This window comes from Urtica dioica, chromosome 9 (genome assembly GCF_054948205.1).
Source record: "Urtica dioica subsp. dioica isolate 48M chromosome 9, U.dioica_male_clone48M_v1_H2, whole genome shotgun sequence".
In the NCBI taxonomy this organism is placed as follows: domain Eukaryota; kingdom Viridiplantae; phylum Streptophyta; class Magnoliopsida; order Rosales; family Urticaceae; genus Urtica; species Urtica dioica.
In genome coordinates, this window is record NC_142764.1 from 14,231,887 (window position 1) to 14,255,793 (window position 23,907).

The 23,907-nt window shown below is 39.8% G+C and overlaps 1 protein-coding gene across 2 annotated transcripts; it reads left to right on the forward strand.

Annotated features, from left to right (window-relative positions):
* Window positions 1-20,471: 20,471 nt before the first annotated feature.
* On the forward strand, window positions 20,472-22,980 carry IMB1 (Transcription factor GTE6). Of its 2 annotated transcripts, XM_089627377.1 has the most exons (8): window positions 20,483-20,872; window positions 20,999-21,190; window positions 21,379-21,456; window positions 21,563-21,787; window positions 21,907-22,005; window positions 22,190-22,248; window positions 22,448-22,598; window positions 22,683-22,980. In XM_089627377.1, the coding sequence occupies exons 1-8, from the start codon at window positions 20,738-20,740 to the stop codon at window positions 22,884-22,886; spliced, it is 1,143 nt and encodes a 380-aa protein (XP_089483503.1). In that variant the 5' UTR covers window positions 20,483-20,737; the 3' UTR covers window positions 22,887-22,980. The 2 variants fall into 2 exon arrangements, with proteins under 2 accessions (XP_089483502.1, XP_089483503.1); XM_089627376.1 differs by having other exon boundaries at window positions 20,472-20,872; window positions 22,448-22,980.
* The last annotated feature ends 927 nt before the right edge of the window (window positions 22,981-23,907 follow it).

A 23,907-nucleotide genomic window follows, 5' to 3' on the forward strand; every position in this document is an offset into this window, starting at 1 on the left:
CTATTTTTCGGCTTTTAACTAACAAGTCATCGATGTATGCTTCCATCGTGATCCCGAGTAATTCAGCGAACATTCGATTTACTAATCTTTGATATGTTGCTCCAGCATTTTTTAACCCGAAAGGCATTACCGTGTAACAGTATAGCCCCCGATCAGTTATGAATGTCGTGTGGTCCTGGTCGGGACCATACATAGGGATTTGATTGTAGCCAGAGTAGGCATCCATAAAACTTAGGATTTCATGACCTGCCGTGGCGTCTACTAACTGATCAATTCTCGGCATAGGAAAATTATCCTTTGGGCAAGCCTTGTTCAGATTTGTAAAATCCACACAAGTTCTCCATTTCCCGTTAGGTTTCCTGACCAGGACGGGGTTGGCTACCCATTTAGGATATTTAGTTTCTTTTATTGATCCGTTAGAAATCAGTTTGTCTACTTCTTCTTTTAGAGCAGTATACCTTTCTGAGTTTAAAGCCCTTCTTTTTTGTCTGATAGGTTTTTCTTTAGGATCTATATTTAACCTATGACATGCTATTTGGGGATCTATCCCCGTCATGTCGGACTGTGACCAGGCAAAGATATCTAAGCTATTAGATAGGAGAGTAATTAAGTTACTTTTGGTACCTGATTCAAGATATTTTCCAATCTTGAGCTTCTTCTCAGGTTGCTTTGGATCTGGGGCGACTTCCTCGACTTCGTCTCCTGGGCCAATTTCTTCTCGGCTCGGGAGGCGTGGGTCAAAATCCGAATCGATCATCATAACCTTGTGGACATCTTTGTCCTGACTCTCTTTGAGATAATTCGCATAGCAGCTCCTTGCGATAGCCTGAGTTCCGACTACTTCACCTACCCCGTGCTCGGTAGGGAACTTCATCTTCAAATATTCCACCGACGCGACGGCCCCGAGGGACTGCAAGGTCGGCCTGCCAATGATCGCATTGAACGAAGATTTTCCGGGGACCACTATCCATGTTGTGTTAGTGGTTTTACTCCTCGGGTTTTCTCCCACAGTTATTGGGAGTGAGACTAATCCTTTGGGCTGGATTGAATCTCCCGTGAAGCCATAGAGATTTTCAGGGGAAGGAGCCAAAGCGTCTTGCTTAAGACCCATCTTATGGAACGTGTCTTCATAGAGCACGTCAACAGCACTTCCAGTGTCTACCAAAATTCGGTGTACATTCCTGTTGCCGATTAGAGCCGAAATGACCAATGGATCGTTGTGAGGGTACATCACCCACCGAGCATCTTCTGCCGTAAAGGTAATTGGCTCCGAGCTAGATTTGGCTATCTTGCTAGGCCTCTGTTTGGCTGTAAACAAGATCTGCCGTGGTCCCGCGTAGGCTTCCCTTACATAGCTCTTCTGAGAGCTCCTTGAAGTTCCTCCCACATGTGGTCCTCCGACTATGAGTGAGATTTCGGCATATGCCTCACCTTTCTGTTCCTCTTGCTCCCCTTGCTCGGCCTTGAATTTCTTCAACGCTCTTCTTCGGATTAGAGCTTCTATGGCTTCTTTGAGGTTGAAACAGTCGGCAGTGCGGTGACCGATGTCAGCGTGGAAAGCGCAATATTTTGTTTTATCTCTCCTTGAGATATCTTTCTTGATCGGCCTTGGCTTAGGGAAATCTTCCTTGTCCTGTGTAAGACTAAATATCTCCTCTATCGGGGCATTGAGCTTATGATATTTATCGAACTTACTGGAAAAAGGTTTCAGAGGTCCTGCCCCTGACCGGCTCTTCTTCGGTGGGCGGTTGTCCTCAGAATGTCGTTCCCTATGCTCTTCTCGGTAGCTCTTCGGCGGCTTTGCTTTTCTTGCCGCCAGCCTTGCTTCCTCCGCGTTGATATATTTCTGAGCTCTCTTCAGGAAATCGTTGTAGTCCCTTGGACTAGTCTTCTGAAGAGACCACCAGAATTCTGATTCTGTTCGGACGCCGGAGGAGATCCCGAAGAGCTTAAAGTCTTCGTTCAGATCGTCAACTTGAAGTGCTTGCTCCGAATAGCGATTAATAAAATCTTTTAGAGATTCGTCATGGGCTTGTCTTACCGCCAGCAGTCTTTCTTTGGGAGTTTTCCCTGAGCTGGAGCCGACAAACTGTTCCATGAATTTTCTAGATAGCTGTTTCCAGGATCCTATGGAGTTTGGCTTTAATTTTCTGTACCATCTTTTGGCTGAGCCAGTCAGAGTGATAGAGAAAGCTCTGCACATAACTTCTGGTCCGGCTCCTTGCAGCAGCATCCAAGAGGAAAAGGTGTCTATATGGTCTCCCGGGTCGGTCTTTCCATCGTATACTGGGATGCTTGGCATCCTAAACCGATCAGGCAACGGGTGTTCTAACACGCGGGCCGTGAAAGGGGAGATAGCTTCTCCGACCTTTGGAACAGACTCCTTCTGACCTAGGGCTACCTCTTCAATCCGACGTTCCAATCTTCTAAGATTTGTTTTGTTGGTGCTTGCACTGTCTTCGGTCTCCGAGCTTTCTAAGCTGTGCCTGAAAGTGCTTGAATGTCCTTTGTCCATGTTGGGCTGGTACCGATCAGGAATCTTTTCCTGATTGTACTGCTCCTTCTCGGACTCAGAAACATCTTCCATCCTCTCATACCGATCTCTAGCATGTTTCCGAGGTTTCTTAACCTGCGGATCTTGTCCGATGGGTTCTTTCCCTGATCGGTGCGAGGGCTCTTCATCTGGGATCACTATCGCGCTTCGCAGTGTGACCCTTTTTTCCTGCAACCTTCTCTTCAAATCCCTGTTATTTGCCTCTAAGACCGAGAGACGCTCTTGCATCTGTCTGAATTGTTCTTCGAGGCTGGGTTCCGGAAGGAGTTCAGCTATTTCTTCCGAGGTGAGAGGCAGGGTGCGGTTATGGTGCTCTATCTCCGTCTCCTGGTTAGAGACAGCGTTCACGGGTGCGGACGAACTAGCCATATTCTTCAGCTGGTCCCCCTCCTTCTAGCGCCAACTGTTGACCTGTAAAATTAGTACAACAATATCTCACGAAAATACACAGACTCCGAGTACGAAGCCTCCGAGTACAGAGGTGATTTAGGCGAGACTTTCTCTTTATACAGACGAATCAAATACAAGAGAGCAGTGTTTTCTAGAGATTTCGAGTGAAAGAAAGTGTGTAAAAAAGTCTGTGCTTCGTTCTGTGCTGCTGCCTCTATTTATACTCGTCTGGTCGTGTCTTTGACGGTTATTCTGAGGAACGTGGGGTGATCAATCCCACGTTCTGGACGGTTATGGGTAACTGCCTTTCGCCTCTCTCTGAGGTGGGCGGTTAATGCTCCTTGTGTGGTTCCTGAACCGTCAAGGTGTGCGTTTTAGAGCTTGAAACATGTTTTCTATTAGTTTTGACTAGTCTTTGACCCACGTTCTTCTCTTCTCTTCGAAGTTCTGATCGGTGGGTTTCGTTCTTAACTTATGAACGGTTCGTTCCTTTTCAATGGATGGCCCTTGGGTTTACTTAACCTGAGCTCGGTGCTGGATTCTTCTCGCTGTTCGGTAGTCCGACTAGCCAGCTCGGAGTCTGACTAATTTATCCCGTAACACATACTATTTATAGATAAAAAAAAAGGTTTGAATTCCTAGATCCTACAAAGAAGAAGGGGGAGGTGACGTGGTTATAGCCGTTATTGTGTCCATTTTCCTACTCAATCCACGTAATCCTTACTGCCCATAGTCATGGTTCCGCTAAGCATGACTCCTTCCTCTGGTTGACCGCGATTCCAGTGACACTATTTGACTTATCTTTCTTTAATAAATCGTAAATGCATGCGGGCCTCTGTTTACAAGCCAAAAAAATATTCGTGGAAAGTGTTCCGGAGGTGATTCACTTCCTTACAGGCCCAAATAAAGGCCCACTCTACCTTGGGATCGAATCCTACCTCTACAGTCAGTCCCTAGTTTGCTAAGTACTTACTTCTTAGGCGGACTAGAGATTAATTGATTCCATTCAATTCCAATACTTCTTTCGCGAGTCATTTCAATAAAATCACATTGTTGCGTGACTTTCGAGAGAGTCGTTCCACATTCAATTGGCATGGACCGACACATGTCGTGTGCATGAGCATGCGTGTAGAAATGTGCCTCACTTATGTTTCAAAAATTATTATTTAAAGGTAGAGTCATTTCGAATGAGAAATTTCATTAAGTGGGCTTAATAAGCTATTAAATATTAAGATTAGACCTTAATGTTTAAAAATATCTAAATATGGACTTTTGATCCAAAATCGGACAAAAATACCCCTCTGAACCCTATACATCTCTCACACTTCATTTTTATCATTTCAATCACACTCAAATCCACTCAAATCCTCTCTACTTAAGCGGGTTTCAAAAGAATCATGGGTAAGATTACTAACTTAATCATTTTTACAAAGTTTATGATTGTATATGATAGAATGTAGCAAAAAAAATCGATCAGATCTGAAAACAAAGTCCAAAATCTGGGTTTAACTTGTTTGTACGATGAAATTTAGAATAAAAATTGCGTTCTGTACGATGTTGTACGATGCTGTACGATTCTGTACGATGTTGTACGATGCTGTACGATTCTGTACGATGCCGTACGATGCCTCTCTGTAAGATGATGTACGATGGTGTACGATGGTATACGATGCTGTACGATGATGTACGATATAGAAGCTTATTTTGCATAGTTTGACTGTTTTTTGCAGTTTTTGTCATGATTAACGGCACTTGGGAGAAGGAAGGACACCGATGGATTTTCACCAATGCAGAATTTCGTGCATTCGTAATTCCGAATGAGGTAACGTACACGGAGTTAGTATATTTCTTATACGAGAAGTTCGAGTTAGACAGATTCGCGTTCGACTTAAAACTCGAAGTCCCATACGCAGTCGGTACAATTCTAGTAGGTCCTGTCGTATTGAAGGACAATGGTGATGTTTCGCATTTTATGAAGCACAAATATCGTAATAGATTTCCACTCTGTGTAAGTTTGGTACCGAAACAGATCGAGGTCATTGCACCTATTGCGTATCGAGGAGTATGTAAAGGGAAAGATGTGGAAGTTGGAATGGTGTCTCGCAATGAACCGAAGAAGAGACGGAATACTCTTGTTATCGAGGATCGACAAAATGATCCTATAATTGAAAACAAAGACGGTGGCTGTGACGATGACTTGTTTAACGAGTACAAGGGTGCCGAAAACGGTGACGAAGTATACAGACGTGATAGAGATTGTAATCACAACAGTGACGAATATGATGGACACAATGGTGATGAATACGAAGATGGCGAAGGTGATGAAAACAAAGGTGGCGAAGGTGATGAAAACGAAGGTAGCGATGGTGATGAAAAGAATAGTGACGGATATGACGGAGATAACAATGGTAGAGGTGAAGAATTTAAAGAATTCGCCAATCCCGAAGAATATGAAGAATTTGTGGAAACGTTTACGGTACCAACGGGTCATTGTGAACCATTGGGTCAATGTCAGCGTGAGCCTCCGATGATCGGATCACCTATCGTTCCTTATTCATGGAAAGCACCCGAGTTCAGCGCCGATGATGTTGTGAAGGAAAACCCGAGTCATTATCCAAGTCATTCTTCTACAGGTAATTTAAGTGGATTCAAATGAGATTCAAGTATAATATGAAACCACCTATTGTTTAACTAACCTTTGAAACTAATAGGTAGCTCAGAAGAAATATATATTGGGCAGCAATTTGAAAACAAGCATGAACTGAAGAAACATATCCACTTGTACGCATTGAAACATAATTTCGAATTTAGAGTGAAATCTTCTTCGAAAAAGAGATGGTATGTTCTATGCAAAGACGAGAGATGCACATGGAGGTTGAGGGGTGTCGTGCAGTGGTCTGAGATGTGGGAGATTACGTCGTACGAGGGTAAACACTCATGTGGGCGTGTTGTTCGAACAGAGGGCCATCGAGGAGCGGCACCATGGGTCATCGGTCACGTATTTAAAGACAAGTACTCAATTAACTCTATGGCGGAGTATTCGGCGCATAACGTCAGGGAAGAAGTGAAGACAAGATGGGGTGTGAACATATCATATTTGAAAGCTTGGAGATGCAAGGAGAAAGCTATTGGGTACGTGCGGGGTACGCCGAAACAATCGTACCAGAAGTTACCGTCTTGGCTGTACATGTTGAAGCAAAAGAATCCTGGGACGTTAACAGACTTTGTGCAAGATGGTGACAAATTCAAGTATGCTTTCTTTTCCATTGGGGCGTGTCGTAGAGGCTTCAAAGCATGTCGGCCGGTCATAGCATTGGACGGTGCATTTCTGAAGACAAAATACGGGGGACAGTTGCTTTGTGCAATTGCAATGGATGCGAATTCACAATTATATCCACTTGCATTCGGAGTTGTAGATAGCGAGTGTCATGCTTCTTGGATTTGGTTTTTGAGAAGATTGCGAGAAGCTATCGGTGAAGACGTACCTAATTTGGCGTTCATATCCGATCGCCACGTTAGCGTCATACATGGTGTCGATGTTGTGTTTCCTGGTATCCCTCACGGAGCATGTTACCATCATTTACAACTGAATGTCCAACACAAGTTCAAGACAGACCATTGTCGCTTTGAACTTTACGATGCGGCTTACGCCTTCAGTAAAACAGCATTCGAAGCTAATTTTAGACAGTTGAGACGTAAGGATGTCGAGATGGCAAAGTATCTCGAAGAAGTTGGTGTCGATCGGTGGGCCAGAGCTTTCTTTCCTGGAAAACGGTAAGAGTCTAGAACTTCTTTTGTACTGAATTTTTAATGCCGTTGATTATATAAATCAAGTATGTTTTATATAGGTACGACCTAATGACGAGCAACAACGCAGAAAGCTTCAACAACAAAACAAGGAATGCGAGGACGTTTCCCATTACGACGTTGCTCGAGTTTATTCGATTCACACTCCAAACTTGGTTTTTTGAACGAGAAGAGATAGCGAACAAGTTGAACACAAAATTGACACCAACGTGGCAAAATGATCTCGCACAGCTAAATAATAAGGCACAGTTCGTCAATGTGTACGGACTTGGTCTATATGAATGTCATGTCAAAGACGTAAGAGGTGATTTCGATGTAGACCTTATGGCGAAGACATGCACTTGCGGACTACCACAACAATTGAATATCCCGTGCGAGCATTCTATCGCAGCAGCCCAACATCGAAGCATGGATGTGTACTCGTTATGCAGTGACTTTTATTTGAAGGAGACGTGGATTGAGATGTACAAGGAAGCCATATATCCGGTTGGCAATGAAGATCAATGGGATGTCCCGAATGAGATAAAAAACATGAAAGTTTCGGAACCCGTTGAAAAGAAGCAAGCCGGTCGACCGAAGAAAAGTAAACAATGAAGAAGAAGAATTAATCGATACCCATCTCAAGGAGAAAAGATTGTCGTCCAGCGAAAATGCGGGAAATGTGGTGGTAGGGGACATAACAGAAAAACATGCAATTGGAGGGATTAAAACTTTAGACTTTGTGTTATTTTTATTTTTAAGTTTAAAACTTTAACGTTTATTTGAGTGACCTTTTTATCTTGTTTAATGGAGTGTCATCCGTCTCATGGACCTTTTCGCAATTCAACTCTGTGAGAACGACGAAGATCTCATCTCGCTTTTGTCCCAAGACTCGTTTTCGTCCACAAATGTTTCGAGTTCTAAACCCTTTGTGAATGTGTGAATTTTTTATGTTTTTTTTTTGTGAATCTCTTTCATTGAATTACATGTTTATAAGGTACAATAAAAAAACATATTAAATCAATAGTCAACAAACCATCTCGATAATATGTTTATAAGGTACTATTACATAGAAAACCAAAAAGATAAAAAATAAACATCCGAAAATACAAAATCACGGGATAAAGTGGTTGTAGAATAAGTCCACGCACCATTTCTTCATGAACGTTCTCATATTGGCACTTTGAAGAGTGTCAAATGATTCGTTCAGTACTATGTGCTCGACATACTTCACTGCGAACATCCCGCAATCACTGCTACAACACAAGAATAAGTAAAAGAAATTGTCAAAAAAAGTTGAAACATAACTTGAAAAAAAAAAAAACAAACTTCTAAAATAACTTGTCAATAAAAACTTGTAACAAAAAAACAAACTTCTAAAATAACTTGTCAATAAAAACATAATTGTTTAAAAGTTGTCAAAAAAAAGTTCAATTAACTAGTAAAAAAAACTTTTTTAAACGAACTTGTAAAAATAAACAAACTTGTAAAATAACTTGTCAATAAAAAGATAATTGTTTAAAAGTTGTCAAAAAAAGTTCAATTAAGTAGTCAAAAAAACTTTTTTAAAAGAACTTGTAAAAATAAACAAACTTGTAAAATAACTTTTCATAAAATAATTGTAACAAAAAAATGTAAACATGTTTACCTGTATGCACATTGTGGGACGTTGTCATCGACGATCCACGTCAGGTTAGTGAACTTAATTTCACCATGCTCACTCTCCCGGTAAGAGTGGCGATGGTTCTTGAAGAAACCACCTATGGCCACAATCCTAGCAAATGCTCGACTCCAAGTCTGAATAATAAACATTTTAACAATGTTAAGTAACCCTTATAATTTAATTAATTGTTGCTCTAAGGTAATAATTGTGAATAACATAACATTTTACGTACCTCCATCAGCTCAGTGAAGTCCTTTTGATTGTTTGACGACTGCATGAGATCCTTTTGGCAGTCGAGGACGGTAATGGTCCAGGCCTCGATGTCGATCCGAAATGTGAACCAATGAATGTTCTGGAAGTTCACGACGAACAGGATCTCGCGAGCACCATCCCAAGGCAAAATATCGGTGTCCCTATACCCAGTCATCGGGCTAATAGTTGCCCTCATGTCCCAGTCCACGGGTTGGGGCTCAGCTCCCAGCTCGATGGCCTTCTTGATGTTCGCTTCTTCCGTTGTGAATTGGCCGTACACGTGCTGGACCCACCGACAATCGATGATTCGGACGTTTTGCCGATATCCGTCGAGTGCTCGTTGGCGAGCCCGAATCATGTGAATCATAGCATCAATATGCTGAGACATTACAAACATATAGCGTTATTTTAAATTGATAGGGAAAGTGAAATTATATAATAACGTACCGAATCATGTAGCCATCTGGTTTCTGTCAATATCGTGTCGAAGAAATGCGTGTCTCCGTCGCACGTCTTCAGTCGAGCAGACTCCATGAACTTGCCGTCCCACTTTTTTGTCCGCACCCACTTAACGAAATGATCAAACTCTTTTAGCTTCGCGTCCTTCAACGGCTTGAACTTGGGGATCGGCTTTTCTAAATACTTGGGCCTCGTCGGATCAGTGAAATCGGCCCAACGCGACGACTTCAGTCGCACTTCCCGATCTGGACGTGCCGGAGTAAGCTGTGCCTTCTGTCTTTTCCTTAGAGGAGTTGTGAGCGGGCGTAGCTTATCCGAAATGTCTTCTCTACGAGGACTCGACGAAGACGTCGACAACCTGGGAGAAGTCACCGGCCCGATCTCCGATCGCTTCGACGACTCGCGATGCGTTGAAGACGGCTTCTTCGACTTCTTCGATGACTCGCGATGCGTAGAAGACGGCTCTGACTTCTTCAATGACTCGCGATGCGTAGAAGACGGCTCTGCCTCGTGCGATGGAGACGCCGACTTTTGACTAGGCGCCGGAGGAGGAGGAGGAGGAGGAGGAGGGGTCTGGCGTTTACGACCATCAGCTTAGGTCGTGGGAATTTCACCCCCAGGCAAGCCCGTTGCGTCCTCGAACAAAATGTTCAGCCTCTTCCACATAGAAAGCTGAAACTCAAAGTAATAAAATATGTCACAAAATTTAAACTTGTCACAAAAATTTACACTTAACTCTAAAACGTTAAAATAAAATTTAAACTCAACTCTAAATTTTAAACTCAACTTTAAAACGTTAAATTATATTTAAACTTAACTCTAAAACGTTAAATTATATTTAAACTTAACTCTAAAACGTTAAATTAAATTTAAATTCAACTTTAAAACGTTAAATTAAATTTAAACTCAACTCTAAAACGTTAAATTGATTTAAATATAACTTGTCACAAAATCTAACCTGGTTAACACTCATGCGCTCAACTCTACGGCCGGTCGTGCTAAGAGCACGTAAGACTATCCATTGTGACTGAATCATTTGTTTTTGGGATGCTCGCAGTTGTTCTTGGGAAGCACGCATTTGTTCTTGGGAAGCTCGCATTTCTTCCTACATCTCCCGTGTTATGAAAAAGGGCTCAGGAATGTCGGCGCGAGAGGTCGGTGTGGGCCTCGATCCCATTGCGGGGGTGGTCGGTGTGGGCCTCGATCCCATTGCGGGAGTGGTCGGACTACCAAGTCGTACACCGGGAGTGTCTGACACGTGTTCGTCGTCGGAGTCTCCGACGATGACATCTTCTGCAACAGTCGCGACTCGATCTATTTCTTCTTCGATATCTCGCGGCTCTGTCGCATCTTCTCCCTCGACGTCTATGGGATACAGACATTTGCTCATCCGTGTCTCGAGGAGAGTGAAAAATTCTTTCTCTGGTGCCCTTGGTCTCAGCATTTGAAGAACACCCACCTACAATACATTAATAAACGTTACCAATATTCTAAAATAATGTAAAATACATTAATAAACGTTAAATAATAAAAAGTTACCGTTTTTTTTTATTCAGGATGGCCTCGGTGTCTTTGCCCATGATGATCACATTACTAGACCACGAGTGCATCCTGGGCACACGAATCCCCTGGTTCGACCCGAACCTCATCCCGATTTCTGGGATAGCCTCGTACGCCCAATAATGAAGGGTATGGAGATTACCCGTCAATGTGTACTTGGCCTCTTTCTGTGCCACGTCCGGCTTGTCCTTCAACTTCTTTTGCAGCGTCTCGTGATAACGCCGTAGGTTCACCGAGAGGCTGGAATACGTCTCTGCCCAACTCAAATTTCTCCAAGGCATCTTGAAGAAGAAGGGGAGGTCTTGAACGATGTATAGAAATTTCTGCCACCTTTCTTCGATGGCTTTGTTGGCCGGCTGCCCCAGAAGATACCCATAGACGAATACGAGCAGCCCGAGCTTGAACGCATCGTCAGGGCTTCGACATATGGTGAACGCGTTGATCAACGCGCTCAACTTGCTTCCGGCAACGCCGTTCAAGTGATCCGTGATCAATCGATCGTTGTTTCGCTCGTCTTGTTCGGCTTTGGTCGGACCGTCTTCATAGCTCATCCCCGAGACGAGTGCGTACTCGAGGCGTCCAAATCGTACTCGTTTGCCTCCGATACCAAAATGTATCTCCCCCCGTACCGTCGCCTCGATCTTCTTCTGAAGGAGAGTATGTACGAGCACCGGTGAGAAACCAAGCTCGCTCTGCGTAAAAAATTGCTCGAACGGAGTCCCGAGGATTCGTTCTTTTATCCCGAGCTCATCGAATCTACTCCGTACAAGCTTCAAGATCCCCGTCCCACCGTAGGTGATACGCCCCGGGAATGAGACGTTGTATATGTAGTTCAAATTGTCCTAAATAAACAACAAAATTAGGTCAGAATCACAATTCAATTTCCCGAGACCGCGCGCCGCGCAGAGACAGTCGCGCGCCGCGCATACGGGGACGCAAAACATGAAAATGCACAGAGTCTTACGCGCGCAGCGCGCATAAGCTGAAATCTGGACCGCGCACCGCGCGCTCTTCGGGTTTATCGTACAGCATCGTATATCATCGTAAAACAAGAAATTAATTTTTTTAAAAAAATCATCGTATAGCATCGTACGACAATTTTTTGAGAAAACATAAACCCATCGTACACCATCGTATCGCATCGTACAGCTCTATGCATTTCATCGTACGACATCGTACAGCATCGTACGACATCGTACGATGCACAATCTCATCGTACAATGGCCCTAATTTCAAACCCTAACAATCTAAATCCGACCCAAATCACCTCAAATAAACTCAAATCAGGTAATAACTAAGTCCTAAACCCTATTCTAACTATTTTCAATGAACTTTAACAAGAAATTACATGAAAACTCACCTTTTTACTTGATTTTGAAGCTCGGGATTTTTGAGATCCACCGCCGCCGGAAACTCCATCGTGCGCCATCGTATAAGCTCGTATGGACTCGTATATGCTCGTATGGAATCGTATAAGCTCGTATGGACTCGTATGAGATCGTACGTGTTTGATTTCGTTTTTTTCGAGTGAGGGAGAGAGAGAGAGAGAGAGAGAGAGAGAGAGAGAGCGAAATGTTAGGAGAGTTAGAGTGTTGAAATGAGTCTAGGGGTATTTTTGTCCACTTTTGACCCAAAAATCCATTTTAAGATATTTCATTAAGTTAATGTCCAAATTAGATATTTAATCTATTTTTAAGTCCAATTAATGAAATTTCTCTTTCGAATTCATGCGAATGATCCACTCGTTGTGGGGATTCGGTTACAATGATTATGGGTTTGAAGTTGATTGTGACCCTCCTAAAGAGGCGAGTGCTCAATAAGAAACTACTTTTTAATTCGCCCGATCTCTCATTTATCAGGTATAAATCTATTTTGGGAAAATATCACGAGTATCCCTTGTGTTTAATCGAAATGCGAGATTTATCTTCTCTATTTCTAGAAATATCAGATACATCCCTTTAGTTTAATATAAATGACATATACCTCCCCTAAAAAAATGTTATATTACAAATCTCACCCTTTTCGTTTATTTTTTACAAAAAAATAATTTAAACTTCCCAAAATACCCTTAATAGAATAAATATGTATTTACTATTTTATTTAAAAAAATCAAAATCTCTCTTTATAAAAAAAATCCTTAACTTTTTATAAAGAAATTTTTTAATTTAATTTAATTTTTTGTATAGAATAGAAAATAAAAAATTATTTCATTAAGGGTATTTTAGGGAGTTCAAATTATTTTTTTGTAAAAAATAAACAAAAAAGGTGATATTTGTAATATAACATTTTTTAGGGGATGTATATGTTATTTATATTAAACTGAAAGGATATGTCTGATATTTCTAGAAATACAGGGGATAAATCTCGCATTTCGATTAAACACGAGGGATATTCATGATATTTTCCCATCTATTTTTTATCTCCATTTTTGTCATTTCTCTTTATTCTCCTGGAACTTTATTTTTTCCATTATTAAAACTTTGTTTGTTGCATTCTTGATTGTTCTTCCTAGTTTGAGTTGATTAAACCCCTAGGATTATTCATGGTGTCATCGTCTGGTTCTAAGACTCACTTCGAGTCTAATATCCCCTCAGATCCACCAAGCGTTAGAGAACTCGAACGCTTGTACATAATCTGTGAAATCCGTAGGTCAGTCTAGATTATGCTTAGGGAGCCTGATGATACCAGTCGTATCTACAAGCGGGGGTATTGCATGGTTTACGAGACTTTATATATTGGGTGTGGTCTCCGATTCCCGCTCCCTGTTTGCCTTCTTAGATACATAAATGCCTTAAGTATTTCTCTGCCGTAATTATGCCCAAATTTCGTTAGGGCTGTGATGTGTTTAGTTGCTTTACGTCATGAGCAGGAGTATTCCTTTAGAGCTTCCGACTTGACTAGGCTCTTCATACCCAAGAAGAATTCTAGAAACGATGGGACCTACTATATCGTGGTCCGAACTAGTCATAGCTTGGTATCTTCCCTTCCTAGCCGGGACAACAAGTGGGGGAATGATTTATTTTACTTTTCGGTTTCACCTTTCGTGGGTGAATTTACCTAGCTAGATTTTTTTTTATTTTACTCGTTTGCTAAAGATTCAATTGTTGAAAATCTGCTGTAACTTTGTGAATTCTGATTTGCAGCTGAAATCAAGATTTCGGAGATCTTAGGTTCGTTTATCAAGAGACTCAAAGAATTCCGCTCCCGGAGGAGATCGTGGACGAGCTTTACAGAAGAGTGTTTTCATCGTTCCGAAGCATGGGTGGAGAATAAAATTTTTAGGAAAAAAGGTAAATGTTGGTGCTTTATGTTTGAGAAAATGCCTAAACGAAGTTCATTAGTCTCTTGCCCAACTTTTGTTTTTTTTTTCTTGAATAATTTATTTAATGAAATTTGTTATTTGCAGCTGAGTGATGAGGCCTGATTCCAGACATGAGTTTCCGTACAATCCGCATGCGGGAGCTGGAGGTTGAGTGGGCGGCTGCTGTTGGACAAGGGAATCGGAACAGGGTTGTAGATGCCCTAGTGCATGTTGCGCCGATCGCTGCCGCGCCCCAGGCTTGGCGAGAAGAGGTTCATGTGCCAGTCGAACAGGACTAGCCGAGCAGGCAGGACTCGAAGGTCAAGCAGGCACGAGCTTACGAACAGGTCCAAGATGAGATGGAGGTTTAGAGAGAAATTACCAAGTAGAAGGTGATGGAGGACCACGATGGTGTCCCCTGAGGTTAAGGAGGAAGCCCTTGTGGTGGTGTCGTCTGAAAGAGCACCCATTGCCCCTAATAGTTCAAAGGGGAATAGAAAAATTACGGCCGACTACAGTAGGCTTGCGTGCCCTGGATCAAGCTCAAGGACTCGGTCTCACTCACCGTTTTGTGGGGGATCCAGGCATGGGGACAGCACATCGGGCCATCATTTGTCCAATCGGGCCAAGACAAACGGCAATCGACCTAGTCCATTTTTATCTTAGGATGGTGTACGACAAAGATGCCCCGGTGGCTTGTGGGGTCCTCGCTAAGAAGATGATCATGCCTCACTCACATCTCCTGGCTGCCAGGGACATGTTCGATTATGAGCAATATAAGAGGGCCATGTCGGTTGGGGTTGGCGTAAGCGTTCTTTTTTAATTCTCTTTAGGTTGTCTATAATTAGTAGTGAACTTGTTTTCTCCATCTTGTTCACAGTACACTTCAATAATTAATGTGTTATTCTTCTTATACGAGCACGAACGTGATCGTCTACGTAAGAGGATCATCAACGCGGATGAGGAATCTCATGCCAGGGCTAACAAGCAGCACATCGATTCTGTGTGGAACAAACGCAATGGCTTATTGTTTACAAGAAGAAAGCCGAGAATGAAGCCGCATCGGCATAATAGAATGATGAGATCGTGCATGAGGAACTTACAGCCATCTAGAGCAGAATGGGAGGTGATATTCAAAAGGCGACCGATGAGGGTCGAAAACTGCTTCGATGAAGTATTGCCCTTACTTTGAGAAGATGAAGGCTCACTTCTCCAAGAAGGAGGATATACATCAGTTCGAATTGCTCAAAGTCCAAGCTGAGGCCAACAACTGGCTTATTGGCAAGATCTCTGATGGCACCGCCTTTTATCTTCCAGAGTTGAACACGTGCAATCAATTTTTGGGGGCGAAGCAGCTTGAGATGAACGCACTGGCGGTTTTGGAGTTGGATCACGGCGAGTTTGCCTTCACTCTTTACGTCGATCTTCCAGCCATTGTGATCGAGGACGACACCCCTGTCAACGGCAGCTCAGTCGTTGGAAGTCGATCAATTCGGCTCAAACATGGCACAAGCTTCTGAAAAAGTCGGGACCATGGAAGAGGTTGGTGCTGATGAATGAAGTGGTTCCAGTCTTTTGTCTTTTCTTTTGATTTTCTTTTTATGATTCTTTTGATGGGCTCCTCTTTGAGGATTTCAATTACATTACAAAATAATGCTGCTTATAACTCTATGAATGTTACTATAGATTAAAAAGTTGTGTTATGAATGGAAGTTCGTCTCTATTGTGGCAATGTAGATTAAGACATATATATATATTTTTTTTCGATAATCAACATATTAGTGGATAACTGAGTACTAAGTGCTCTTGATTTTACTGACTTTGAGAATTGCGTGGATCACATAAATTTAGGGAAAACAAACCAATAAGTCTAAAAAGTTTTCAAAGAGAAGTACTAAGTTATTAGAAATCATTCCTAACATGGACACAAGTAGTCCAAAACACTTTATCACATGGTTTATAGATGATTTCTCACGATATATGTATCTCTATTTACTTCATTCCAAGGACGAAAATTTGGATCCCTTTAAATTTATCAAGGATGAAGTAAAGAAACAATGCCGTAAACAAATCAAGATAATAAGATTAGATAGAGGTGAGGAGTATTGTGGTAGATACATTGAAAATGTACAACTACATGGACCATTTTCAAAGTGTCTTTAAGAACATGGGAGCATTTCCAAATAGACTATACATGGTACTTCAGACCAATGTCGATGAAATTCATCGAATTTTGTATGGAAAATCGATGCCGGTAGGTGTCCAGCCATTAGAAGACGTGTTCTTATTTTTCGCCGATTTTCGTCGTCTTTCGTTTTATTTTCGTTTTCTTCGTTTCTCTCGGAATTGTTGTTTAAAAATAGGAAAGAAAGGATGTTGCTCTGGGTATTCGAAATGAGGCACTCTCGCTAATGCAACCTTTACATTACCGCTTACCTAAACAAGCTATTTATACATTTCATGTACATGTATTTATTAGTAGGTATTGTACGAATTTTGACATATACAATATAAATAATTATAAACAGAGAAAAAAATTGGTTATATATTATGAATTAAAATATAGTAGTATAATACATATAAATTATAAAAAAAATTATTATAACATAAATCTAATATATTATATAACTTATATTAGCGTTCTTCACAGTTTCCAATCTCTCACCGGTACCGGTATCGGTACGATATCCAATCAATTTTTACAGCTTCTGTTTCGAGTTTTAGCGATGCAGTCTATTGTCTGATTTCGCACATTGAAACGAGAAAAATTGATAAAATCTAGGGGTTAGACTAAGAACCAAGTAAGCTTTCTATCTTCATTTCTTCCGACCTCTCATCTGTATTATCTATGTTGATAAATAAATAATAGATACTTGAGCTTTTGTCTCAATATTCCAATATACGATGTATTAAGTCTATAAATATTATAATATTTTACAAGTTTAAAAAATGGAAAGATATAAGTACGTATATAATATATATGCATATATTTTTATATTATGCAACATTATTTTCGTTCGATTTATTATTGACATATCGGTTTTTCATGGAAAGCAGCATTTGAAAACGGAAAATGAGTTGACTTTTTCCACATTTTGTTCATTATATTTTCCATCGGTTTATCAGTTTTTTTTGTAAATCAGGAGTCTCGAAACGAGATTAAAAAACGGCATTTCGAACTTCGCTTCAGACCAAAATGGTGTTTAAGAAACTGAACTTTAATGAACATGGTGTGAAGAGTAACATAGAACTTCATTAATTCTTGCAAACTGGAGCTCTAAAGGCGACTTTGTATATATTAAATCGAATTCCAACCATATATTTGTTTGGGGATGCTCGTCCTAAGTAAGAATTTATAATCTACGAGAAAAGAAACTAGACCCTACGACTATGAATAGGTATTGCATTGAATATGCCAAAAAGATTCTACAGTCCATCTCACATTCGATATGGGTCTATAATAAAACTGTTACAAATCTTGCCCACATAAGAATATTATTAATTCCCTCTTACGAGTATTATTGCAATTACATTAGATTACCAACTGAATAAGATAAAGACATAATCAATAATAGAATAGATGGGTACGTACATGATATTGTATAACAACATTTGTGAAACCCTTAGCTTTCTGCATTAACTGGGATTATATCTCTACATATAATGTGAGAAACATAAGTCTCAGGTGGAGCACTTAAGCTGGTTAGTGGTCAATCTAACCTGGGTAGCTAGATTTGAGATCACATATGCGGCTTGCCAGTGGATAGGTTTTCACTGAGTGAGATCATTCTGTACAGCTGGTCTGTACATGACCTGGACAAGTTGCGATTAAGTACATCGTTTAAGTGACCGTTACGATGGGGCGTATCACAATCACAATTGATGGCAATATCTACCTAAAGTCCGAGGTGTTCTTGTAAGTTAGAATTATACACTCGGCTCTTTGATTCATTCGTTCACAGCTACAAAGATGCTTACATACTTATGTTTTGGGAGACTGGGGTATAGTGATGGAAGGGAAACACCAAAAATGGAATCCGACTCTTAATAAAGAGAGTCAATGTTCGCTCACCTGATAGTCGATTCCAAAACCGTTAGATTGCGCGCACCTTTGCACTATGAGTTGCAAAAGCTGGAGAATCGGTAGAACTCAGTGCTCATTAGTGACTCGAGGGTATAACAATATATTTGACCATTTTGAGTCACGAGCTGAACCAAGAGGGTAGACTATACATAGCGATTATATCAATGGACACTTTATCTAAAAGATCGAGTAAATATAATTCTGATAACTTTGAGAGGTTCGGTCTTGGGATTACAGTGGAATATCACCAATATTTGATGAAACGAAAGTAAGAGAGGTAATAGTATATACATTCTCGCTCATGTTCATCTAGCTTTGAGTTATTAGGTCCATCGTCCCCTAGTCGGCTCCGACAAGATGGACAAGGATACTCTTATAGTATATATGATATTTGACTACGAGCTCACAAACACAATTTTGACCGTAACACTCTTCGGTTTTGTAAAAGGAAATTTTGCAGAAAAAGTTATTAACGGTTAAGTACGTAACTTTGAGAAATATCACTTGTAAATGGCACAAATATTTCCGACACAATTCGGAATTGGCAGTGGCAGGGAAGTATTTCCAATGGTCCGTTGAAAAAAATATGAACGTTGGGTGAGTTGTACAATGCAAAACGGCTAAAATATGGTTTTGCATGCATTCTAGACCCGCAGATGAAATTTAGGGGTTGTCTGACATTTTTACAGTATTTAAAACATAATATTGGACAAGATTACATGGCACGCTATCATGTTAGAGTCATGGAAGAGTTTTACTCCTTTTTTCAGGTTTTACCAACGAAAAATTCCATCTTGTCTTGAGCCGAGTCCACCCCGACACTGATCAACAAGTAAAAGAATGTTCCGAGATATAGCTCATTTTGCGCGGGGCGGAACTTCTTCTCCAAGATCGTCACCACATATCCCAGCCACTCAAAAGACGTCTGTACACGACGAGATCGTGCTATACACCGCTCAGCAAGTTGTCTCCATGAACCAAGACGGCCTCAACTTGCTGGAATGGTGGCGACAACACAAAAACATGTTTCCGATCTTGTCCAAGATGGTCCGAGACGTACATTCGATCTCGGTTTCAACGGTATCGTCCGAGTCCGTATTTAGTAGTTTGGGTCGCATCATTGATGATCGAATGCAGAGTTTGAAACTCGAAATAGTCGAGGCATTCACCGTTTACAAATATTGATGTTAACACGAACAACGTTCTAAATAAACATTCGTGAACATTGATCTTGTTGATAATTTTGATATAAATTTTCAAAACATGACTATTAATGAAATGTAGTCTTATTGTTATGTTTTATTCGTAATCTTATTGTAATATTTTTACATTTTTTTTTAAATTATTTATAAAGATGAAATTTATTTTACATATTAGTACTTTATTTACCATTTTTTTTAATTACTTGATAAAAATTAACGAAAATACCAATTTTTATTAAACCTAACGGAAATTCCACTTTCGTTAAGTAATAAAAAAACACAAAATTGCATAATGAAAATTCCACTTCTAATAGACATGAGACTTCCACTTCTTTTCAATAGTGAGGATGAGTTCAAGCTGGCTTCTCGGACGGGAGTCCCACGGAAGGAATGGCTTCCGCACGTGAAGTGAGCCTCGCGGAAGTGCCGTCTGCCGCGTGGCACAGAAATGGCAGTTTTCTTCCGCGTGGCACATGGAAATGGCAGAGGTTGTCGGAAGGTATCGGAAGGCATATTGCCATTGGTTTGAGTGAGGATGTGTGTGTAACACTGTAACGTACTAACGTGTATATAATTGGCTATTCATATAAATTGCCTCCCTGTTATTGTTATGTGTGCATTGTATATTGCTGCTATTTTATGAATTACCATTTATGCAAAGCGTACACTGGTAGTACACAGTCTACACACTTTCAAGTTTCAACCTTCTAATTTATATTATTTAATTACCTTAATATATATATATATATATATATATATATAAAATATTTAATTATCCATTATTTAAAAAAAGAAACATGGCCATTCTTTATAAAATATAATAATTACTCGGACTATTATATGGGCAAGGGGCAAAAAGTTGTACACATTATCTATTCATATAAATTATATACTTAATACCATTTAAATTTAATTTTTTTATTTTTTTTAATTCTTTATTGGAAGTTAACGGAAATATAGATTTCCATTAAATTTAACGGAAATTCCATTTCCAATAAGAAATTAAAGACATCAGAATGCCTAATGGAAATACCATTTCCAATAAGCAATGGAAGGTAGCTTATTGGAAATGGAATTTCCATTACCTTCCATTGCCTAGGATGAGTAGGACGAAGGAATAGTGTTTTTTTTTTCTTTTAAAAAACCGTGATGAAGAAATAATAATAAAAGAGCTCCAAGGCAAATTCCAAATCGTCTTTTTCTTTTGGGGGTGCTTCTTATTTATTAAATGCAAAAAAATCACATTCAGACGTATAAATACATAAATTTATCTTCTTTATATCTTCCGAATCAGAAATTTTGAATATTTTTATTTGACAACAATCTTCCAAGTAAACAAATTTCCTTAAAAAATCAGAGAGTCCACACCGAGTCGTGTTATCTTTCCCAATTTCAATTTAATTTACAGAAACCCCCTAAAAAGCAGATAGCCACATGAATTGGGAATTTCATTGTTCAGAATCTACGTTTGATTGCCTTGAATAAGATGGAGCTAATGAATCCGTTAAACCAAGAAATCCCAAACCATTTTGTGGACCCAGGAAGTAGTAGCAGAGGCGTTGCCGGAGAAGTGGAGGGCTTAGCGAGTACCGTCGACGAAATTTCCACGAAGGTCGAAAAGGTCAGCTTTTTCCAGCCATGGAACTTGTAATCGTCACCGCTTGCCTTTAAATTCCTTCTTTTTTTTTTTTTTTTTTTTTCCTTTTCCTATTTATGTTGGCCTGAATCTGCGTATCAAATGACACAGCTCGAGAAAAGTGTAAACGAGGTCGAGCAATTTTACTCGGCCTCAGGAATTGCTCAGCAGAGTAAAGGAAGCTCGGGTTCGAAGGACAAAGACAGGGAGAGACACGTCAGCAATGTTAGGCAGCAACAACAATGCGACGCCTCAAAGCGAATGCAAGACTTGATGAGACAGTTCGCCACAATTCTCCGTCAGGCAAACCCTTTTTTTAATTTTCTTTTTCTTTCAATTTCTTGGTTGTGTAGTCGGACTCTTGGATTTATTTTCCAATTTTCTGAGCCAGGTTGTATTTTATTCATTGTTGGTGAGCAAATTTTTGGAACTGCCCTTAGAAATAGCTGCAATATTATAAGCTTTTTTTTTTTTTTTTTTTTTTTTAGCAGATTACCCAACACAAATGGGCATGGCCTTTCATGGAACCTGTAGATGTCAAGGGACTGGGTTTGCATGATTACTATAAGGTACACTCAACACTCTTTAGGTCAATTTTATGTTTCAGTCGGAGAATTGACGCTGAAACAGTTGTAAAACGGAGTCTTCTCTAATGCTTCTATCTTCTGTCTGCAGGTTATTGAGAAGCCCATGGATTTTGGTACGATAAAGAATAAAATGGAGGCCAAGGATGGTTTTGCTTACAAGAATGTCCGTGAGATTTATGCTGACGTGAGATTAGTGTTCAAGAATGCAATGAAATACAATGATGATAAAGACGACGTACATGTGATGGCTAAAACTTTGTTGGAGAAATTCGAAGACAAATGGTTGCAGCTTCTGCCTAAAGTTGCCGAGGAGGTAACTTTTATTTTTCTTCTTCTTCGATTTTTGAGGGTGGATTCAGAGCCACAAGTTTCAAGAGTAACTTGGTCTTGTTTCTCTTCTTGCAATTGAACTAAAGCCAATCGTAATTATAGGAAAAGAGACGAGAAGAAGAGGAAGCAAAGGCTCAGCTAGACATGCAAATCACCCAGGAAGCTGCTTATGCAAGCATGGCTAAACATACAAGGAACGAGGTAAATCAAACTTTTATAACCTCTTGTTCTATGAGAAAAAAAAGTTGTGAAGAGTCTGTATATACTATTCTTTTTTTAAATGTTTTTTTTTTTTTTTTTTGCAAAATCTTAAGAAAGGCGAGGCTCGTATCAGGTTTTATCTGTTATTGGTGCATTGTGAGCTCACTGTTCTTTCATTTCACAGCTTTTTGAGTTGGAAATGCATTTGAGGTCTCTGAAAGAAACCGTTATCCAAAAATGCAGGTTAGTTCCGACCCATGTCTAGTTATTCTTTCTAACATGTTTCATATTTGTCCAAATTGCGATATTTTATTTTCATTATACGAATGAGCTTATGAATTACGAAGCTTAGTGAATATTAGATCATTCATTGTGTCTCAATTTGTGCTGATTTTGAAATGAACTGAACACAAACCCGATACCTGTGAAAATAATTGTTTAGGAGGATGTCCACTGAAGACAAGCGAAAACTCGGGGCTGCTCTTACACACTTATCTCCTGAAGATCTCAGCAAAGCATTGGAAATCGTAGCTGAGAACAACCCGAGCTTCCAAGCCACGGCCCAGGAAGTGGATCTTGATATCGATGCTCAGGTACTAGCTATTAACTTTATATCACCAACCATTTTACTTCGTTTCTTACATCACGCCACTCTAATTATTCCATTTTGTATACAGACCGAGTACACACTATGGAGGCTTAAAGTGTTTGTGAAGGAAGCGCTCAAAGCTCAGGGCAACAACACTGTTGCCACCACCAACACCAACACCAACACCAACAACAACGATGAGAACAAAAAGAACAACTCTAAACGAAGAAGAGAAATTTGTGATGCTCTTGCCAAGACGGCTAAAAGGACTAAAAAGATTTCCAATGTCTGATATTTTGCTGCTTCATTGTCTAAGAATATCTTGGGTTTACTAACCTGTTGTTACGTTGTGTAATTATGTGCAGGAAATTAAATTGATTGTCATATCTCGTCTTGTGTCGCCTTCTATTTTTATTTTGTGATGCTGTTTCTTTTGCAAATATTTAGGTTTCGCTAAAAAAAAGAAAAAAAACTATGGCTACCCAAAGGCGCTAAATTGTTTTTGTAACTAAAAGATGTAACTGAGTGGAATTGATTGCTTTTCACTAATGAGAGCTATGGCGAAATATGCAAAGATCATCTCGGAAGTTAGCCGGGAAAAAGTAGGAAAATAATCAGGAACGATGCACAAAACCAGATCGAATTCCTGTCTCTAAGGAGTTCACAACTAAATAAGGAATTAGACGAGTGTAATTGTACATAAAAATCATTGAGCTCTTCAATGAGCAATTACTAGAGAAAATTCTTATACACTGAATCGCATAGAATTCTTTTTAGGTACGCGAGATGTGACCACTAACTAATATTCTTGCAAGATAATTTTAAATTGTCCGATCCCTTTGAACTTCGGTTTTCTTTATCTTTCAAATTTTTGTATAAAATATCAGGGTTCCAAACATAGCATTAGGCCTAGTTTCGTAGGAGAGAAAGATGATGGTTTAATTAAGATGGAGGAATTAAATTATATAAGTGAGTCTATTATGTTAATTTCGTAGAGAAAAGAGAAAACACGGTGAATGAACTAGGAGAGATTGACTTTTCGTGAGACCTACAAAACTTCATCGTTTTTCATTTTGGATACACTAGAATTGATGGAAACTAAACATTTGAGTACATTACAAACCTTTAATAATATAACTATCATGAAAATAATAATAATATAGTTATTAGTACAATACACATTTATTCTTATTCTTGCTCTTTATTTTTAGGGAAAATAACAAATATTTACCATATGTTTTAGTAAAATGTCGAGTTTAATCTTTAGTTTTTAAAAATGCCGAGTTCATATCATCTGTTTAATTAAAATAACG

Coding starts and splice junctions, on each gene's coding strand:
- IMB1 (XM_089627376.1), top strand. CDS start 20,738: ATGGAGCTAATGAATCCGTTAAACCAAGAAATCCCAAACCATTTTGTG. Junction 20,873..20,998: donor TTTCCACGAAGGTCGAAAAG/GTCAGCTTTTTC, acceptor CAAATGACACAG/CTCGAGAAAAGTGTAAACGA. Junction 21,457..21,562: donor GTTTGCATGATTACTATAAG/GTACACTCAACA, acceptor TTCTGTCTGCAG/GTTATTGAGAAGCCCATGGA.